We start from the raw sequence: 17961 nt of genomic DNA, 5'->3' as shown, positions 1-17961 counted from the left end.
TTACGCCAAGCAACTCAAATGCTACACCAAGGAACTTAAATACGGTTGAAACTACAAGAATATATAATTTATATAAGAATATATAATATATAATTCGCACAGGATGATTTTAATATTTTTGCAGAAACGTTTGTCGAAACTTGACAAAAGTTTATTGTTGCTGCACCGAACAGTCAGGGTGAACTGATGATTAACCTGTAACAGAATATATAGTATAACGCATAGTACAACCAGCCGTTAAAAACTTCCTTGTGTTCTTAACAACCAACTGTGTCTTTTCCATGTGTTGTTGTTTAACAATACTGCTAGCTACAGTAAAATTTATAACTTCTTTGCACAATCGTTTCTTATTCATTTTTTTAGTTTTAATTGAAGCACAACTTTATGTGGATCTACATAAATATGGTCGATAACGAAGAGAAGGGTGGAAATTTAGGAAAAAATATCTATCCTATAAGTAGCTGTATGAGCGGTTAATTATACTGTACGTACCACATATAATTATTCTGCATATATAAATAGATGGCTAGCCTCACAAAAGTGGCGCCGTAGTTTAGTGGTTATCACTCTCGTACTTTGTGCAGGAGACCGGGGTTCGATTCTCCTGGACGGCGATTTAATATGGGAATTGAATATTACCATAGTCCCGGGTTAACCCATGCCATGTGAGGGAAATTGGGGAGATGGCGCACTGTGCAGGCCGTTGGAGTTGCTTGGCAGAGCATTGACCCTAATTCAATTTGCGTAGCTGTAGTGAAATTTGAAAATCATGCGAGCTTTTCTTCTATAAATTCTAATCAGAAGACACCAAAAAAGTTTGATTTTAAACCAATTATAAAATATTAATGAATCTTCTCCAATCAATGTGTGGGAATGATAAAATCATTTATTGACTTGTATAGTGAAAGAAAGTGGCCAGAGTTGAAAGCGACAAAAGAATAATCAGAGTCTCTTTCAACTTTCCAAGTAGCTGAAGTAACACTGATCTTTTAAAAGAATGATTCAACCCAAATTAGCAACTATATATCCATTGGAATCTTACCTGTGTGTTATCTAACAAACCATTGTAACACAGTTCATCATTGATTGTAGTTTTAAAAGGATACCAATAAAGGTCACCCAAAATGTCCTGAAGGTAACCTGTAGAAAATATTGAACAATACTTTGTTTAGCTGAAACTTATTGATATTAGTATATACTAGTCGATAAGGCCCGTGGAAAAATCCACTTGGGCAGAATAACAGAGAAAAACAACCGTCATTTAAATTTTGCTGACGTCAGCAGAGACATGTCAGAACAAAATTGTTTTTTCAGAAATGTGTATGCCTGTTGCCTTCATCGCATAGATCATGAAACGCTGAGCAAGAAAATGTATAGGATCGTGTACTTTTGACAAACGGTTGCAGAGATATTAGGGTTTAAAGGTTTTTGATGACGTCATCAACCTGTCCATTCCGAAACGGATTTGGGGACCCAGGTTTGGAAAACTTACCCAAATTGTTTCCAGGTGGTACATAGTTACCCACGCGGTGAAAAAACATTGACGTCACAACCTCGTTTCCAAGTTATTTGGCCTCAAAATTTAAAGTGCACTGGAATGGCTTCATCAATTTAATATAGGTTATTGACGTTAAAGTAGTGTTATTGAGGTTGCGCTGTAACGTCAGAAAATTTGACATTTGAGACATAACTTTTCCGGCAACATCAAAGGAAAATGAAGGCATCCACTTTGCCTGTTACAAACAAACACAGTCTCTGTATTATTATAAGAGACTAGTCGATAAGGCCCGTGGAAAAATCCACTGATGCATTATAAAAATTTTGATAACGTCACCTATCTATCATTAAAAAAAAATTAGAACCTTGTTTTTACGTTGCCTCTATTGTGTAGAACTTAAAGCGCTGATCAAGAAAATGTATGTAATCACGTGCTTTTGATGAATGGTTAATGAGATATAAGGGTTTAAAGATTTTGCTGACGTCAGCAAAGTCTCTAATAAAAGTACAAAAATTTCTTTTTTAAATTTGTATACCCGTTGCCTTTATCATATAGATCTTGAAACGCTGATCAAGAAAATGTATAGGATTATATACTTTTGACAAACGGTTGCAGAGATATTAGGGTTGAAGGTTTTTTGGTGACGTCATCAACCCGTCTATTCCGAAACGGATTCGGGGACCCAGGTTTGGGAAACTTTCCCAAATTGGTCCCAGGTGGTCTCTAGTTACCTGCGCAGGAGATGACGTCAGTTATTTCCACCCGTTTCCAAGTTATTTAGCCTCAAATTTAAAAGTGCAATGCAATGGCTTCACTAATTTTAATATACTATCGTTTGACGTCAATATTACTTTAACGTCAAAGTTTGGTAATTTACAGAACAAATTTATAGACGATGTTTTATAGACTTTATCAAAGAAGGTTTATCCACTTTGCAAAAGTCACAGACAGACAGAACTGGCGTATTATTATTAGCCTCAAATTTAAAAGTGCAATGCAATGGCTTCACTAATTTTAATATAATTTCGTTTGATGTCAATATTACTTTAACGTCAAAGTTTGGTAAATTACAGAACAAATTTATAGACGATGTTTTATAGACTTTATCAAAGAAGGTTTATTCACTTTGCAAAAGTCACAGACAGACAGAACTGGCGTATTATTATATAGATTGACGTTAAAGTAGTGTTATTTTCGTCGCGCCGTAACGTCAGAAAATGTGACATATTAGAAATGCATTTTTCCGCAACATCAAAGGAAAATGAAGACATCCACTTCGCCTGTCACAGAACACAGACAGACACACTTAGCGTATTATTATGTAGACTAGCCGGGAAACCCGGCGCGAAACGCCGGGGTAAGCCACAAGTCAAGGTGTGACCGTGTGTTAAACACTCTGTGAGGCGTTTAATAAGAACCGCAAACTGTGCCATACCATCAGGTGGAGCGCTTTAGTACAGGTATACAGTATGTTGTAACAATGGTCGTAAATTAAGTGAAGCGCATACACCATGATAGTGCTACAACTGTAACATATTTTTCAGAAATAAGTTTCCCAAACAATATCTGAAATAAAAACAAAGCTTACAAACCGTTTTTACCCGTCACAGCAAAAACAACCGGTTAATAATAATTTATTTTGCGGAGTAAGTTCCTGTAAAAGTTGAGAAATTAATTCGGACTGAACACTTAGTAAAATTAAACAGTGTGGCACAGGCCTATAGGCATAATACCCTTTTCCAAAAACTATATCTTATATCCCTCCCCTTTCATTCACGTAGCATCATCATTATCAAATAATTAGACATATTTTATTTGGCACAATATATCCCGCACTCTTACGTAGAGGATTTCATTATTTTGGTCATTTGTAAAAAAGTAAGCAATCGTAAAAGAATAGAAAGCAAATTATTTTCATGTATTTATCAAACAACGCAATTGAGTGTCATAAAAACAAAATTGGTTAGACGACATTGCAGGAAGATTTTGTTTGATCATATCAAAATTCTGCACATTTAAAAGGCACATATTTGAGCTCAGGTAAGAATTTATAACCCAGGACAAACTATTTTAGGTAAGAGGCTGAAATTTGAAGATTGTATCCATAATACTTACGCTCTACACAGACTGAACTTGTTAATATCAATAAATTTGTCGATATCAGAAGACTTAGGATCTAGGTTATTTGGTTAGAATGTTAAACCGACCTTAACAATGGTTTTCTCCCAATTTTCACACCTTCGCAGACCGTGGTATTGGTTGCTAGTCCCAGTTACATTCACTGCAACCGGGGCTAGCTCTTTTTGACGTTGTAAAGATAGGGTCCGCATTTTCCAGTAGGCTACCAGCTAGAGGAGTATAAAACAAGTGATGTCGTTGGAACCCCCCATAAAACAATAGACGATGAACTACTTTTGATTTAGAGCCCCAAAAACTTGGGTGACTGCTACGGCCCTGTTTTTCACCAAGTCATATTTTATCAGTTATAAGATAGGTGGACATGTAGAGCCATTTAACCTTTATATGACATATTATTCAAAAATTATTTGTGTGGACAACTTACTGTAACATTTGCCACCCTGTCCCAATATTGTGGAGGCTTGTATCTGTCGCAACATTAGAGCAAAAAAATGTCACCAATGGAAAAATATATATTGGCAAGGTAATATAAATATAAATACACTTTCTGTAAAACTACCTCGTCTGTTTTATCCTGCCACCAATGACATGTTTATAACTTCCACTTTTTTAGATCTTCATATCTGAAGGAATTTTTATTTTTCGCAAATCTATCCTGTAATTCATAAAACCTACATATAAACACGTCAAAATTAGACCTCTGTTGTTAAAATATCTCATCCTCTTGTGTTGATTTTTAGTTATGTTGAAACTTCTTTTCTTTATAAGCATAGATAACGTATTCTTTGAATCTTTAAAACTCACTACCCCCTTGATGTTAATATTTATGCATTCTTCTTTGCAAGACAATCCTCCTCTACCAATTCCATCAACATTGGAAACTTCATTGGTACAAATATTGTTATTGAACTTTACCTCGTGGCAATCTCCACAATGCTTTTTGTTATTTATCTCTTCCCTTTTTAGTGTATGTTAGGGAACGCTCTCTGTTGATTCACCAGTTTCCATATCATCTAGCTTTATAACCTTATCCTCATTGTTGACATATGCATTACTGTTTTGGTCAACATCAGATGCTAACATTGCATTGCGCATAATATCCTTAAGCTCTGTTTCGTTAGATTTTAAAAACTTGCTCGCGTTATTTTCATTCTTCTTCATTTTCATTCATTTTTGGACCAAAATTGGTCCAAAAATTAAAACTACTTCATTTCAACAAAAATTTGCAAAGTTAACATAAAAAGTATACTGAATACTGATGGTGACATCAAAATTTTAATTTTTTGTCAACTAAATACCGATTTGAAAGACTTTAAACCATGAATGATAGGCTGTATTTTTTGTTAGCAATTTCTTTTAAAATCTGAGTTTATTTTGAGACGTTTCGTTTTGTTTGCGTTTGCTGTAAGACATAATGTCGCTTGTGTGCTTTATTTTCACAGCTTCATGCATCAAACCTCTTCGAATGTTTGGCACGATAACACAACGAATTAGCAGGTTGTTATCAAATAATTTGGTAGCGAGCGGAAATTCTTAGAGCCCCCAGGGCTTCTTGTTTACACTTAACTCTGAAGAAGAAAATTGAGGTATGTATTTTAAAATGGGGCGCGGTTAATCAAATAACTACAGTATGAAGTTTTGAAAAAAAGAGTTTATAAGGCTGCGTTCTGCTCTTATAAAACGGATAAAAGTAGTTAAGAAGAAACTGGATTTTGCGCACACTTTTTGCAAAATGCTGGACTTACCTTGTGGAAACGTAATTATTTTCTAGCAAGGCTTTGTTTAGATGATGCCAATTCTTACAACTTGATTAATTGAGAGATACCCTTTTCAAAATATTTTAACGCTCAACAGACCACTCTTAATTACATTTCCAATCTAAAATTTAAGCAGAACACCGTATAAGCAGCGAAGTAGCGAAGCAAAGTTTGTTTGTTTGTTTGTTTGTTTGTTTGTTTGTTTGTTTGTTTGTCTCACTAGCATACACTTCCGTTAGGTGGGTGATATAAAACTTTTATGATCCAGCACCTCGCAAACCTTTTAAACAAGGAAATGATGAAATGAAAGGTTCGTCGAAGAAGAAAATCCACAACTTTTCTTTTCTAAAATTGTTGTATTTGATATTATACAAATAAGAACATCCTATTGTTGACATTTCTCTTTAGCATACTTCCTTTAGAAATATACACACAGCTAATTAGCCAAAACAATGGGAGCGTTCTCATCAAGTGACTTTGAAATCATCGTTAAAACTGGAGATTGCAAAGGAGCCGGCATCTCTCAACATCAAATTATAATTATAGTTTCTATAAACATTGAGATTTCCCAATAATGAATTATTCGCAGTCATATCCGACAAGCCTTTATGGAAAACACAAAATAGATCCAACTGCATTGTATCATCAACTCTAAAAGCGTTTATTCTTTCTTATTTTTCCTGTTTATTTCTACTACGTATGTTCTGTTTCTTTAGGGACCATCATTGCTATAGAAATATCGCGTGGCACCAAAGGATTCAAAGACGACTGGTTTCTGGAGTATATCATAGTAAAACAACACACCAAAGTTGGTTCCACATTGAAGGATATGTTTTTGAAAGATAGAGAATTTGCATTTCCAATTCATAGATGGATCAGCGGCAAGAAGAAATATGTATTTTATGTGTATGATTCTATCCTGCCTCAGTTTGACAAGAGGGTGAATCAACGTTCACAGGAGTTACAAGAGAAGCGGAAGTATTACAGGTTTTGTGAGGATTGTTTAGGGTTACCAAGACAGGTAAATGAAGGTGTAACATTGCAGTATAGTAATGAGATTTGTTATTATCTATTGTTATTATTATTTGTTATTATTATTTATCATTGTTTATAATTATTATTTATTACTATTATAATTATACTAGCTGGGAAACCCGGCGTCGAAACGCCGGGTTAAGCCACAAGTAAAGGTGTGATCCGGCATTGAACACTCTGTGGAGCGCTTAATAAGAGCCGTAAACTTTCCCACACGATCAGGTGGAGCGCTTTAGTACAGGTATACAGTATGTCGTTAATTTTTTGAAGCGCATACACCATTATAGTGTGCGACTGTAACATATTTTTCAAAAAATAACTTTCCCGCAACGATAACTGATATAAAAACAGAGTTTACAAAGTGTTGTTACTCCATCATAGCAAAAACAATCGTCAATTTTATTTCATTTTGCAGAATAACTTTTTGCGCAAGTTAAAAAATTAATCGTGACACTGGGCTGAGCGCTTAGTACAGTTAAACCGTGTTGCACAGCGTATAGGAATAATACCCTTTTGAAAAAAACTTTCTCGCAGACACAGGGCTGAGCGGTTAGTCCAGGCGTGATTCCCAAGAAAGTTTAAAAATTAATTGTCACAGTGGTGGGCTGACCTTAGTATATACAGGTAAAGGTGTTGCACATGCCCATAGGCGTAACAGCCTTTTACAAAAAACAGTCTGTTTTTAACACTGGGCTAACCGCTTAGTACAGTTAAACACAGTTGAACAGGCGCATAAGGCGTATTACCCTTTTCCAAAAATGTTCATTGCAACTTCGGTTTAAATAAAAACACAGGGAACAGCCTGTCGTTACTCGTCCAGCCAAAACAATCGCTCAGCCATTTCATTTGCAGAAAAAGTTTGCAGAAAAATAATAAAATATGTAGCTATACCTAGCTAGCTAACTGCATTTAGCATAAAAATTATATATTGCTTAAGAATATTGTTGTAGCCAAACTGCATTTTTATACTTTCACTTTTTAAGGAGCTAGCTAAATAGCCACAGCCTCAACATAAAAATAAATGTTGGCTAGGATAAAAAGCTCTTATACCATACATAATAGCAATAAGTGATGCTCTAGCTAGATAGCTAGCTAATCTTCGTTCCTAGCCAAACATCCTAAAACTGGTGCGTTTAAGATCTATACGTGGCTAAAAAACGTGACAATATATTTATCCTAACATTGAAAACAAACAGAAAACAAATATTACAAATATATAAGGCTTTTAGAAGATAAAAAAGTCAAACAGGCCTACAAACCTCACACACTGACCACAAACACGACCATTATCAAAATGGCCTTCGTTCCGCGAAGATCTTGGATTCTTTCTGGTCGCGAAAATCTTGGTTTTTTTTTAAAGAATCAGGCGTTGTGAATGGTGTTCCACGCGCGAGCGGTCAAAACAAAGTCAATAAAAATATATCGCATTTGATATTCGTGCACATTTTAAAAATTTCGTGTTTCCGTTACGGGACGCGGCTTTCGCGGACACACAGACAGACAGACGGAATACGGCTATTATTAAAGAGATTTTATGATATCTCTAATGTCATAAGGTATAGAGTAAAGGTGTTGTCAATAAACTGAACACGTTTTAAGTGTTTCGTTGCCAGAAAAAAATAAGTGTAAGCTTTTTTTCGCAAATAATATTAACATGTGATTTTTAATATGACGAAAGACTTAACCACCATTTGACTCACTATTTTCGGCATCGTTTTTACATTCCTAAAAAAAATATGCCTTCAGGACAAAAGGGGAGTATAAAAGTGCAGCTTTTTGTGCCACACATGTTTACTTTACTTCTCAAAGTATAATTTAAGAAACTGGTTGAAAAAATGAAAGAGGAAAAAGTGTAATCCAACCTCGTTTAAAGGATTGACAGAATGAGAAAAAGGCTCTGAGTAAGGGATCTTAAGGACGTGTGCAATTACATTATCCAATTGATGTATATTTTAATTTATAGATAGAAGAACTTCCGCCAGAGGAACAGTTTTCTAATGACTATATGAAAAGTAAAGTAATACTGCTTCGAAATTAACTCTAACAGATTTTTCTGCAATAAATGCAATTTCCTTTAAGTGACAAATTGCAACATATAATTACCAAAAAACATAATAGCTTTCAACTATCAACCGAGAACTTTGAAAAGAACGTCAAATTTGATCTAACAAGAAGACGTGTGATTTGGCTTTTGATGAAGTGCAGCTAAGATACTGACATATGCAAAAATATCGCTTTCATTTTGTGCCTGTTATACCGAACTGCAATTATGTCATGTTTGATTGCATTAAGGAGAGCCTTAAGAAGTGATGGAGTTATGCTATAAACTAAGTCAAATCATTCTAACTCTTTTTGGCACTTTTTGACATCAATATTTTTTAGTAGACATATATTCCAGCCTCGTCCCCAGGACTTGTTAGGCTGTTGATATTTGTCTTGGGGACGAAGTTTCATATCTTCGTCATTGTTTTTAACAATCCTGGTTATTTATTTTAGTGGGATATTGTATCTCGTAAAATGCATTTGATTGTCCAAAAGAAGTGGAACACGGTTAATTAATTTTTGTATATTAATTATCTACTACATAGAGCAATTTAGATTTCGCATGCGATATGCGAGATCTAAATTTTTCTGATACCGGACTCTATTTAACAGGCGTCATTTCTTTGTCTCCATCTCCTCTTCCCTTGCATAACCTCTGCAGAAGAACACTTTTTGAGATCCCAATGTTGTCTGCTGTTAGAGATGTTTCGCTATAGTATATTTAGCGTATAAAATTATATATCTACCACAGGGCTACACAATAGATTTGAAGAGTGATAAAGAATTTGGCGCTTAAAGATAACGTGGATGCAACCCAGTCCTAATTTCACTGTGTACTTCCATACCTGAGAAGTAGGTCAATATGGTTGATTTAATTGTGTTGATAGTTATTTAGATTTTATTGTTCCTTTCTTTGTTTTTCTGCAGATAAAAGTGCCTGCTAAATGCATAAAAATCTAGTTAAGACGTTTATTTTAAATCACTTTTGCTTTTTTACAGCTTTGCAGTTACAAGCGAAATGGTTGAACCGTTTCTTGACGGGAAGTCACTCAGCAAAGCTATTGATAAAAAGGAGATCTATATTATTGATCTGAAGGATATTGAAGTAATATCTGTACGAAGTGGTCGCACGGTAGCTTATTCGTTTTGCAGAGTATTTAACCCTCTTGCTTTTAATTTTTTCAATTTTGCGAGGAGAACTTTGCAAAAATTATACGTTAATCATGTTTTCAAGGAATTTTTCCTTTCGAGATAACGGTTCAGGCACCAGGGAACCTTGGGGACAAAGTTGACTTGCGTTAAAAACTGCCTGCATGGAGGTATTCAGCTACCAGTGGAAAGCTACTTCTCTGTCCTTTTCAGTATGTGTGCTCTTCCAACGCAGTGCGATATGTGTGCTCCCGGCTAGAAAACATTTACTTCTCTGTTTATAAATTAAAAAAGAAAGACATTAATATTATTGTTCACAAAACACAAAGTATAAACTGCCAGAAAAGGAATTCAAAGACATAATAGATTCCAAGACTAATGCTTGAATCAGTTTGCGGTATAATTTATAAGCGGCCCCTTCCTACTTCCTTTCACGTATAATTTTCTACGACTTTACCAATTTTTTTTCTACGCTTGATTCATGTTTTGTTTTGTATTTAGATGACAAGACCGATAGCCCTTTTTCATGAAAAGCCTAATGGTGACCTGATGCCAATTGCTATTAAGTTATTTCAACAGCCTGCTGAAAACAATCCAGTAAGTGTGCACTTGGTGTAAACAACTCAATAAATGTGCATTTGGTGTAAACATTCCAGTAAGTGCGCACTTGATGTAAACAACTCAATAAATGTGCACTTGGTGTAAACATTCCAGTAACTGTGCACTTGGTGTAAACATTCCAGTAACTGTGCACTTGGTGTAAATAACTCAATAAATGTGCACTTGATGTAAACATTCCAGTAAGTGTGCACTTGATGTAAACAACTCAATAAATAACAAATTTAATATAGCGCAGAGATCCACAACGTTTGAGCAAGCTTTGAAATTACAAAGTGCCTTACCTAATCCTGCATAATTTTTAGGTCTTTCTACCAAGCGATCCTCCATTAAAATGGTTACTTGTCAAAATGTATTACAATAACGCTGATGTAGTCGTACATCAAGCATGCACTCATTTAGGTATGATTGTTATTGTTTGCGTTCGATTATTCGTAAATTTGTTTTTTTATTAATATTGTTCTCATTATGTTTGTATGATTTACTCACATATTTATGGAATCAGTTTGCATTACAATGCATCGAGAACTCTCTCCTTCTCATCCTTTGTTTAGGCTTATGGCTCATTTTATATACCTACTTGCAATCAACTGGTAACGTTGTTTTTTATATCTGTTTCCTCGTTTACTTCAAACATAAATATAAAATCTTACACAAGTAACTTAAACGCTGGGCCAGATATGTAGACAACCAACTTTTTCTAGAAATTTTTTTCTCCTATAGTTAACTTTTAAATTGCCATAACACTTTAAGTACTCTTTGGAACAAGTTAACTTCATAGTTTCTTCATGTCACTTAGTTCCTTGCTAAGTTCCTCATATGCTAAAGACTACATACAACAGTAGGCTAAACCACCTTTAACCGAAATCAGAGCCTCGTACACTATACGCCAGTTCGTCGCAAAAGTTGAATCATTTACTTATTTATACCATTACTATGTTATTTATCTTAATTATTATTATTATTTTTAGGCGTGGTGGCAAAAAGCTGACTGCGCGAAATGGATGGATTGACGTTACCACGACCCCAGGAATAGATGGAACATTTTAACTTATGTCGAAGAAGTGGGTGACATCCTTTGCATAAAACGCTTTAGTTAATTCGCAGCTACAAGCCTGGTCAAACGTATTTTTCGATAAAATGGTCGTTTTGCAGCAACTTTTATAGAATTTCGAAGCAACATCAATTGAACAACAGTCAGCAGCTGGAAAAATGCGTGGGGCAAGTAAAAACCCTTTGAAATTCGCATCCTGAGAATTTCATGCTGCTTTGGCAATTTTGAATTGGGTGTGTCTAATACGGAAGAAGCGTGAATGATTGCTTGTGGGTACAAATTTTGAGATTTGGACCTTTTTTCTAGTAACATTTTGTACAGTAATGTAGTAGCCTAGTACGGTATTAAAAAAGGCCTGAACCCTATTTAGGCTGGGTTTTCTAGGCGCTCTAAGTAGCTGGGTGAAAAAGGTGTGGCTGGAGGCTAAATAATCCCAAATAATGTCAGCTAAACATTTCCGAATCCGAAAACAGACCAAAGTGGACGAAGGTAAACCTTGGAATTAGAGACACACTTTCAAACGTTTCAGATGCATAAAAATAGTTAAGAGAAGCATGAAAAGGTTAAAATATGTTTTTGGAAATGTTGTTAAGGATATTTCAAAAAAAAAAATTCTCCGCGAATTTTTTTTCCGAGCGCCCCTGTTAATAGATAAGTAACCATGACAACAGATATGACGTAAAACTAAATTTTCTGAAGCTAACTAAAAATAATGAAAAGTCTACAAATTTCAACCTTTGAAATAATATGCATCAGAAGTTATTACAAAAAAATTGAATAAGGTTAAAATTGGGCAAGGATACTCTTAAATTTTGCAAAAAAGATATAACAGTCGACGTTAATTTATTGACACTAGTCGTTAGCCCGTGGAAAAATCCACGGGTTCGCCCGTCGCAGTTAAGCTACCATTTTGCGTGGCAGACAGACGGACGGACAGACGTATACGGGCATTATAATATAGATAATTTGATTGATTTTTTTATTAGATGGAAAAAATGGAGACTGGACAGGGATGGTGGTTGAATTTGAAAGCAAGAGGGGTAAGTAATGTTTTTTATAACGCGAAGTGTTTGTTTAGACTACCTTGGAGTACGAAATAGAGGGTATATTTTTAAATGTGTGATTGGTACAGTGCATTAGTGTTTTGCGCAAACACCAGGCTAGCACACAACACGTTTTATATTCACCGATGATTACTTTATTAAAAACCGCAGATATTTTCTGATATGTTTCTGATGTTTTTTTCGTGTGAAATGTAGTTGTTTTGTGACCAGAAAGTTTTAATAAAATTCCCACCAAGAAATTCGCCTCCAGCCAACCTCGATCCCAAGGCCTGTAGCGTTTTTTGATATGAGGATGAAACGTTTCATCTTCATATCAAAAAATTCTACAGGCCCTGGGATCGAGGTTGCCCTTTAGCCTGAAGTTTACCTATTTTTTTTACATATTCAGCAACAAAATGTTCTTATATTTTCTAATATATTGAGCATTCACAGTACAATCGAAATATTTGCGATGCAATTTATTTAAGGACAAGTTGCCTAGAATGGCAATAATTATTTTACAAATCTCTTTGTCTTAGTATTTTCCTTATTTTTTTCCTCAGTAAATTTCAGTCTTGCCATTGTTCTTAAGTAGCTTTTGTTTTCCAACCTTTTCCAACCTCGTTGTGAATGAAAGTTGTATATTTTAGCCTCGTTCGCATGTGATTAAAAATTGTATAAAATGTATCTTGGTTTCAGGTTGATGATACAGCGCATCTCAGCAAGTACTATTACCGGGATGATGCATTACTCCTAAACGAGGCTATAACCAATTACGTCACTGATGTTGTACAAGACATATAAGGTAAAAAAATTACACTCGTTTTTTCGTTCGTTTAATCGGTTGTTTGTTCGCTCGCTAATTTGCCCACTCGCTAGTTTGTTCGCTCGCTAGTTTGTTCACTTGCTACTTTGTTTGTTCGCTTTGTTTTCTCGCTAGTTCCTTTGCTCGCTAGTTTGTTTGTTCATTTTGTTCGCTCGCTAGTTTCTTTGCTTGCTAGTTTGTTTGTTCGCTTTGTTCGCTGGCTAGTTTGTTCGCTAGTTGATTTGCTGTTTCTTCCGTTACTTTTCCGTTCGCTAGTTCGTTTATTTTTATGGTTTTAATTCTTTCTTAGATGAGCCACACAAACTCACTGCTGATTACGAACTTCAAGAATTTGCAAGATTGTTAGTTGATGAGAAAGAAGGTGCAGGAATCAAGGTACGAGCGTATATAAAAATGCTTATTAAATAAACTTAATGCAGCTCGCATGCAACATTGCGACTTTTTCATTGCTGCGACTGTTGTACGCGTGTGTCGCTTGATGTCGCGCGTTTAACATGTGTTTTGCAGTATCTACTTCCTTATCGTAGCTACACAGCATCTATAGCACGAAATGAAACTTTCCAATGCTAAGTTAGATCATAGAGGTGTTAAATCAACGTGAAACGCAATATTCAGCGTTTTTGCTTACCTTTATAGCCTATGACTGCATGGACGACCAACTCTTTTTTTTCAGGGTGTGTTTGGCCAAGGAAAATTTACAAATGTAGATGATTTAATCAAGTTTGTATCCACTGTTATTTTTCTCTCCTCTGCAGCTGTGAATTTTACACAGTATAGTAAGAATCCTCTTAAATAACTTTGGCATTGTGGAGGAGTGTTTACTTTATCTACCTGTGTCAAGACTGTTTCTAATATTATTAAGTTTTGGTACATACGTTTTTGTTAGCATTTTTTAAGTATTTTGAGCATACTGTACTACCCAGTTTTAGTTAACCAATCAAATTAGCGTTAATCAATCGAGAAATTCGGCGGCTGCTCAATATTGCAAGAAGCACTACTAAACGCAGGGAAATAGATAACTTAAGTTTAACCTTCTTAACTGTCATTTATAATGCATCAAATAACAGAGGCGAAGTCACATGTTTTCAGTTGGGGGATGGGAAAGATTGTAAATTCATCGACCTTTCGTATTTAGTTCGAGGCTACTAAGCAGAATATTTTTAAATTTTAACCCTCTAGATTGTCTAACATGCGCTCCAAATTGTGAAGCTACAAAAGTTAAGTGTATCGAAAACGGAGAATATACCAATAAACTGTGTATTAGAACTAGACAAAGATTTTTTTAAATGTGTGACTGGTATCGTTCACTTGTGTTCTTTCTGACACCACGCGGGCACATAAAGTGGATCTTTTTTTACGTTTGGTATTTTTTTATGTACTCTCACCCCCTCAATTGACTGCACACCTAAACAACAAACACCTTTTTAGGAAGAAATCACAGAAAAAGACATACTGAGCCACTTACCAGAGAAATCAATGATTTTGGATATTATGGTGGTTACCAATCTTTTAAACAAGCAACCCGAAGATTGGGCGATTTCGAAATACAGTACCAATATGAACCTAATAAACTAAAAGCTGTTGCAAGGTAATGACCAACTTCGTTTTTAGGACTTTTATCGAAAATTAATTGGTCAAAATAGCCTAGGTTTTGTCCTCAACTCTCTCTAATTTTTGTGAAACAGTTTAAAATTAAAATATTTTACCCCTACGATGTTTTGTAACATCTCTTGAGTCACTTTGTTATTCGTGTTATTGGAAATTCAATAGTTACACTTTATTGAGAACCAAGTCTTCCCACAAACTGAGTTTGCGCACATACATATGTGGCGCCGTAGTTTAGTGGTTCGATCCCCCTTGGCGGTGATTCAAACATGGGCGAGTGAATGTTGCCGTAACCCACGTTAACCTAAGTCATGTGAGAGAAGTTTGGGAGATGGCGCATTGTGTTGGCCGTTGGATGTTGCTGGAAGTTGTCTAATTGGGTCTGCGTAGCTCAAAATGAGCATTAAATACTCTGGGACTCCCCACATCTAACCCATGATCCTTAGACAGGGTATATCCCTCGATGTTTGTGAGGCTAGCCATGTAAAATATGCACATCTATCTATCTACTATCAATATATTGCTATTGCATTATAGAGAGATAGTGGTATAGCCAGTTTCCCTCTTTTCTACTTGATTTTTAACCTCGTACATATCATAAAAATTATGAAGACAAAGTTTCTATGTGATATGTTTTCTTTTATCGAATAACAAAAAAAAACTGGCCGGGACAATTTCGACGTTCCATAACGTCAATAAAATTTAGTGTTTTTCGATAGTAGTTGTCCAGAAAACGACAGTTTTATAAAGGGTCGCAACTGTCCTATAAAGGGCTGAACTCTTGTGTTCGTCACTTCCAAACATGGCACGTTACTTTTCATTTACAAGTCCAAAAGAATATACCGTGGACTGAAAAGACTCAACGCTGTTTAAGTTCACTTTGTGACATGTGTAAACGGTCTTTAACTTGTTCCGACACCCCACAACATTGACTGTAGCTACATTTTTGCGACTGTTTAGTTCCAGCATGTCGACTTTTGTTAAACACGCCCTAAGTCTTTCTTTAAAAAAATCAGATACTGGAATCAATATTTTATTTCCAACTTTTTTCACGAAATTTATACACTTTTATCTTTCACTATTTGTTGTTGTCGTTGATTTTACTTTATATTGTTTATTCGTGATAGATTCCAGAAATCTTTGAGAAGGATAAGTAACACAATAAAGGAACGAAATGAAAAAAGAAAACGCCCTTATGATTGTCTGGATCCTGACAGTGTACCAAATGCAATCAGCATTTAAAGACAAATTGGTCCTCACATCATTCTCTGAGCGGCTAGATAGACACACCCAAACCACCCTAAATTTAAGAAACATTTGAAACCAGAAAAAGTCGATAATTTTTTTGTTAGAAGCTTAACAGAGAACACCAGAAGATTTGTTTCAATACACCTTTCCCGAATTTAAATTATCGATTACATCATCGGCATGAAAACGAGGCACTTCTTTGTAAACACTAAAAATACAGCTGGTGAGTGTGATACTTTTATGCGTTGTGAATGATCTTTTATTGTGTATATTTTTAAAGGATTGCAGGTTTTTCTTAACGAAACCACTTATAATGTATTTGAAAACATACTTGTCTTGTAAAAGAAGAATATGTATTTGTGATGCGAGTAGCAATCAGAAAGGTCAGCAAGAAATTTATCATAATTTAATCTATCCAGGTACATCAACCTCTCGACCTGGTAACTCTTGTTGCGTACTGTTATGCAAAAGTTTGACTCTTAATAAACCCAGAGTTAAACAGGCATTGGAATGTTTTCATTTTCATCGGATCCAAGTTTGATAAAACAATGGGTAAGCATCATTTCAAGATATCGTAGAAGGGGAGGTAAGATGTGTTCACAGTAAACAAGAACACAAAAGTATGCGAAGTCCACTTTGAAGTACACTGTGTAAAATTAGGTTTTGGTTGTGAACGGAAAACATTAATCAATGGCTCTGTGCCATATATATTTACGGTTCAAACAAAATAATACAACACAAAAAATGAAAAATCCGAAAAATGAGCACTTCCTGTAGTAGTCGAAACAGATTCTAAAAACACATATGAAAGTTCTTCATCTGATTCTGCTGAGATCACTGAAGAACAACCTGAGGAATTCAATGTTAAAAGAAAAACTAATTGATGATACTATAAACGACTTTACTAAACAGCTAGCTGTGTGTCTATTGTTGATTTAATTTACCCTAATCTTTTGGGATTAATACAGGATTTACATCAATAAACTCATAGGGTTGTGTTTCGTATGTTTTGATTTATTTGAAGTATTTGATATATTAATATTAGTAACAATCTTGATGGTATGTTCTAACGGTAGTAGTTGGTGTGACAATGTAGATCGAACAAGAAAGTTCGCATATTTAATGTTGTTTTTTCTTTTTCGTGTACTGTCAATACAATGAGCAAAACCAACCCGTTTGTCAACCATAAGCATATTTTCTTGCAGTTTAAATTTTCTTGGATTTATGTTACACAAACAATCAATAATTCTAGGATTATATAACGTTAGATGGATACCTTTTTGTCAGCATTACTTTTTACAGGGCTGACCATAACTAAGTCTTTAAAAATTCTGTTTTTACTTGGAGCAAATGTAGTTGTTGATGTGAAAATGCTATCAGCAGATATGTATAGTTCATCCCTAAACTTTCAGCCACGCTCCAAAGTCTTAATAATTGCCACACCGTGCTGTTTACCACAATTTCGAATTTAGGATTCTAAATAGGATTTTTATGTATAAATCAGCATCCCAATTACTAAGTGCTGTGTTGTATTTGAGTTTTTTTCCTTTTCCTTCCTTTTTTCTTCCTTTTTCTTCCTTTTTCCTTCCTTTTCATCCTTTTCTTCTTTATTTTAATCATTTAAAAATCCAAGAAAGAAAAGACTACTTTACATTTAACTACTTGGTTAGTTTTGGAGGAAAACTACTTAAGAAAGGAATTTCATTTCAAATTCAAATAGCATTCACTAAAGTGCTGTGTGGTTTCTCACGGTTGCTCTTCTAAATCCATTCTGCCAGTAACCGTTAGGGTATATTAAATAATTTACAAACGCTAAAGAATATAAATGGGAGCTTTTGCAGTAATTTACAATTCCTTCAAAGTACTGGAGTATTTATAAAAAGCGAATGATTTAATAAGCAGGACCAGTATTTTTTTGAAGCTCTGCTTTTTTAAGTCAAGCCAGC

The 17961-nt window shown here is 35.0% G+C and overlaps 2 protein-coding genes across 2 annotated transcripts; both read left to right on the top strand.

Annotated features, from left to right (window-relative positions):
* Nucleotides 1-5846: 5846 nt before the first annotated feature.
* Nucleotides 5847-8467, top strand: LOC130630035 (uncharacterized). The gene is made up of 3 exons (XM_057443434.1): nt 5847-5910; nt 6111-6481; nt 8393-8467. The coding sequence occupies exons 1-3, from the start codon at nt 5847-5849 to the stop codon at nt 8465-8467; spliced, it is 510 nt and encodes a 169-aa protein (XP_057299417.1).
* Nucleotides 8468-8491: 24 nt separating this feature from the next.
* On the top strand, nt 8492-16227 carry LOC130630034 (polyunsaturated fatty acid 5-lipoxygenase-like). Its single transcript, XM_057443433.1, is given in 18 exon segments — nt 8492-8608; nt 8926-8979; nt 9224-9324; nt 9472-9604; nt 10123-10218; nt 10545-10641; nt 10718-10832; nt 11021-11080; nt 11211-11253; nt 11336-11464; nt 12280-12333; nt 13036-13141; nt 13452-13537; nt 13836-13938; nt 14109-14296; nt 14591-14672; nt 14675-14750; nt 15895-16227. Coding segments are annotated over 18 exon segments (1755 nt in total). The 3' UTR covers nt 16010-16227.
* The last annotated feature ends 1734 nt before the right edge of the window (nt 16228-17961 follow it).

Source organism: Hydractinia symbiolongicarpus, chromosome 2 (genome assembly GCF_029227915.1).
Source record: "Hydractinia symbiolongicarpus strain clone_291-10 chromosome 2, HSymV2.1, whole genome shotgun sequence".
Taxonomy (NCBI): Eukaryota; Metazoa; Cnidaria; class Hydrozoa; order Anthoathecata; family Hydractiniidae; genus Hydractinia; species Hydractinia symbiolongicarpus.
The sequence above is the reverse complement of the archived record's forward strand: the minus strand, read 5'-3'. Positions and strand labels throughout refer to the sequence as shown.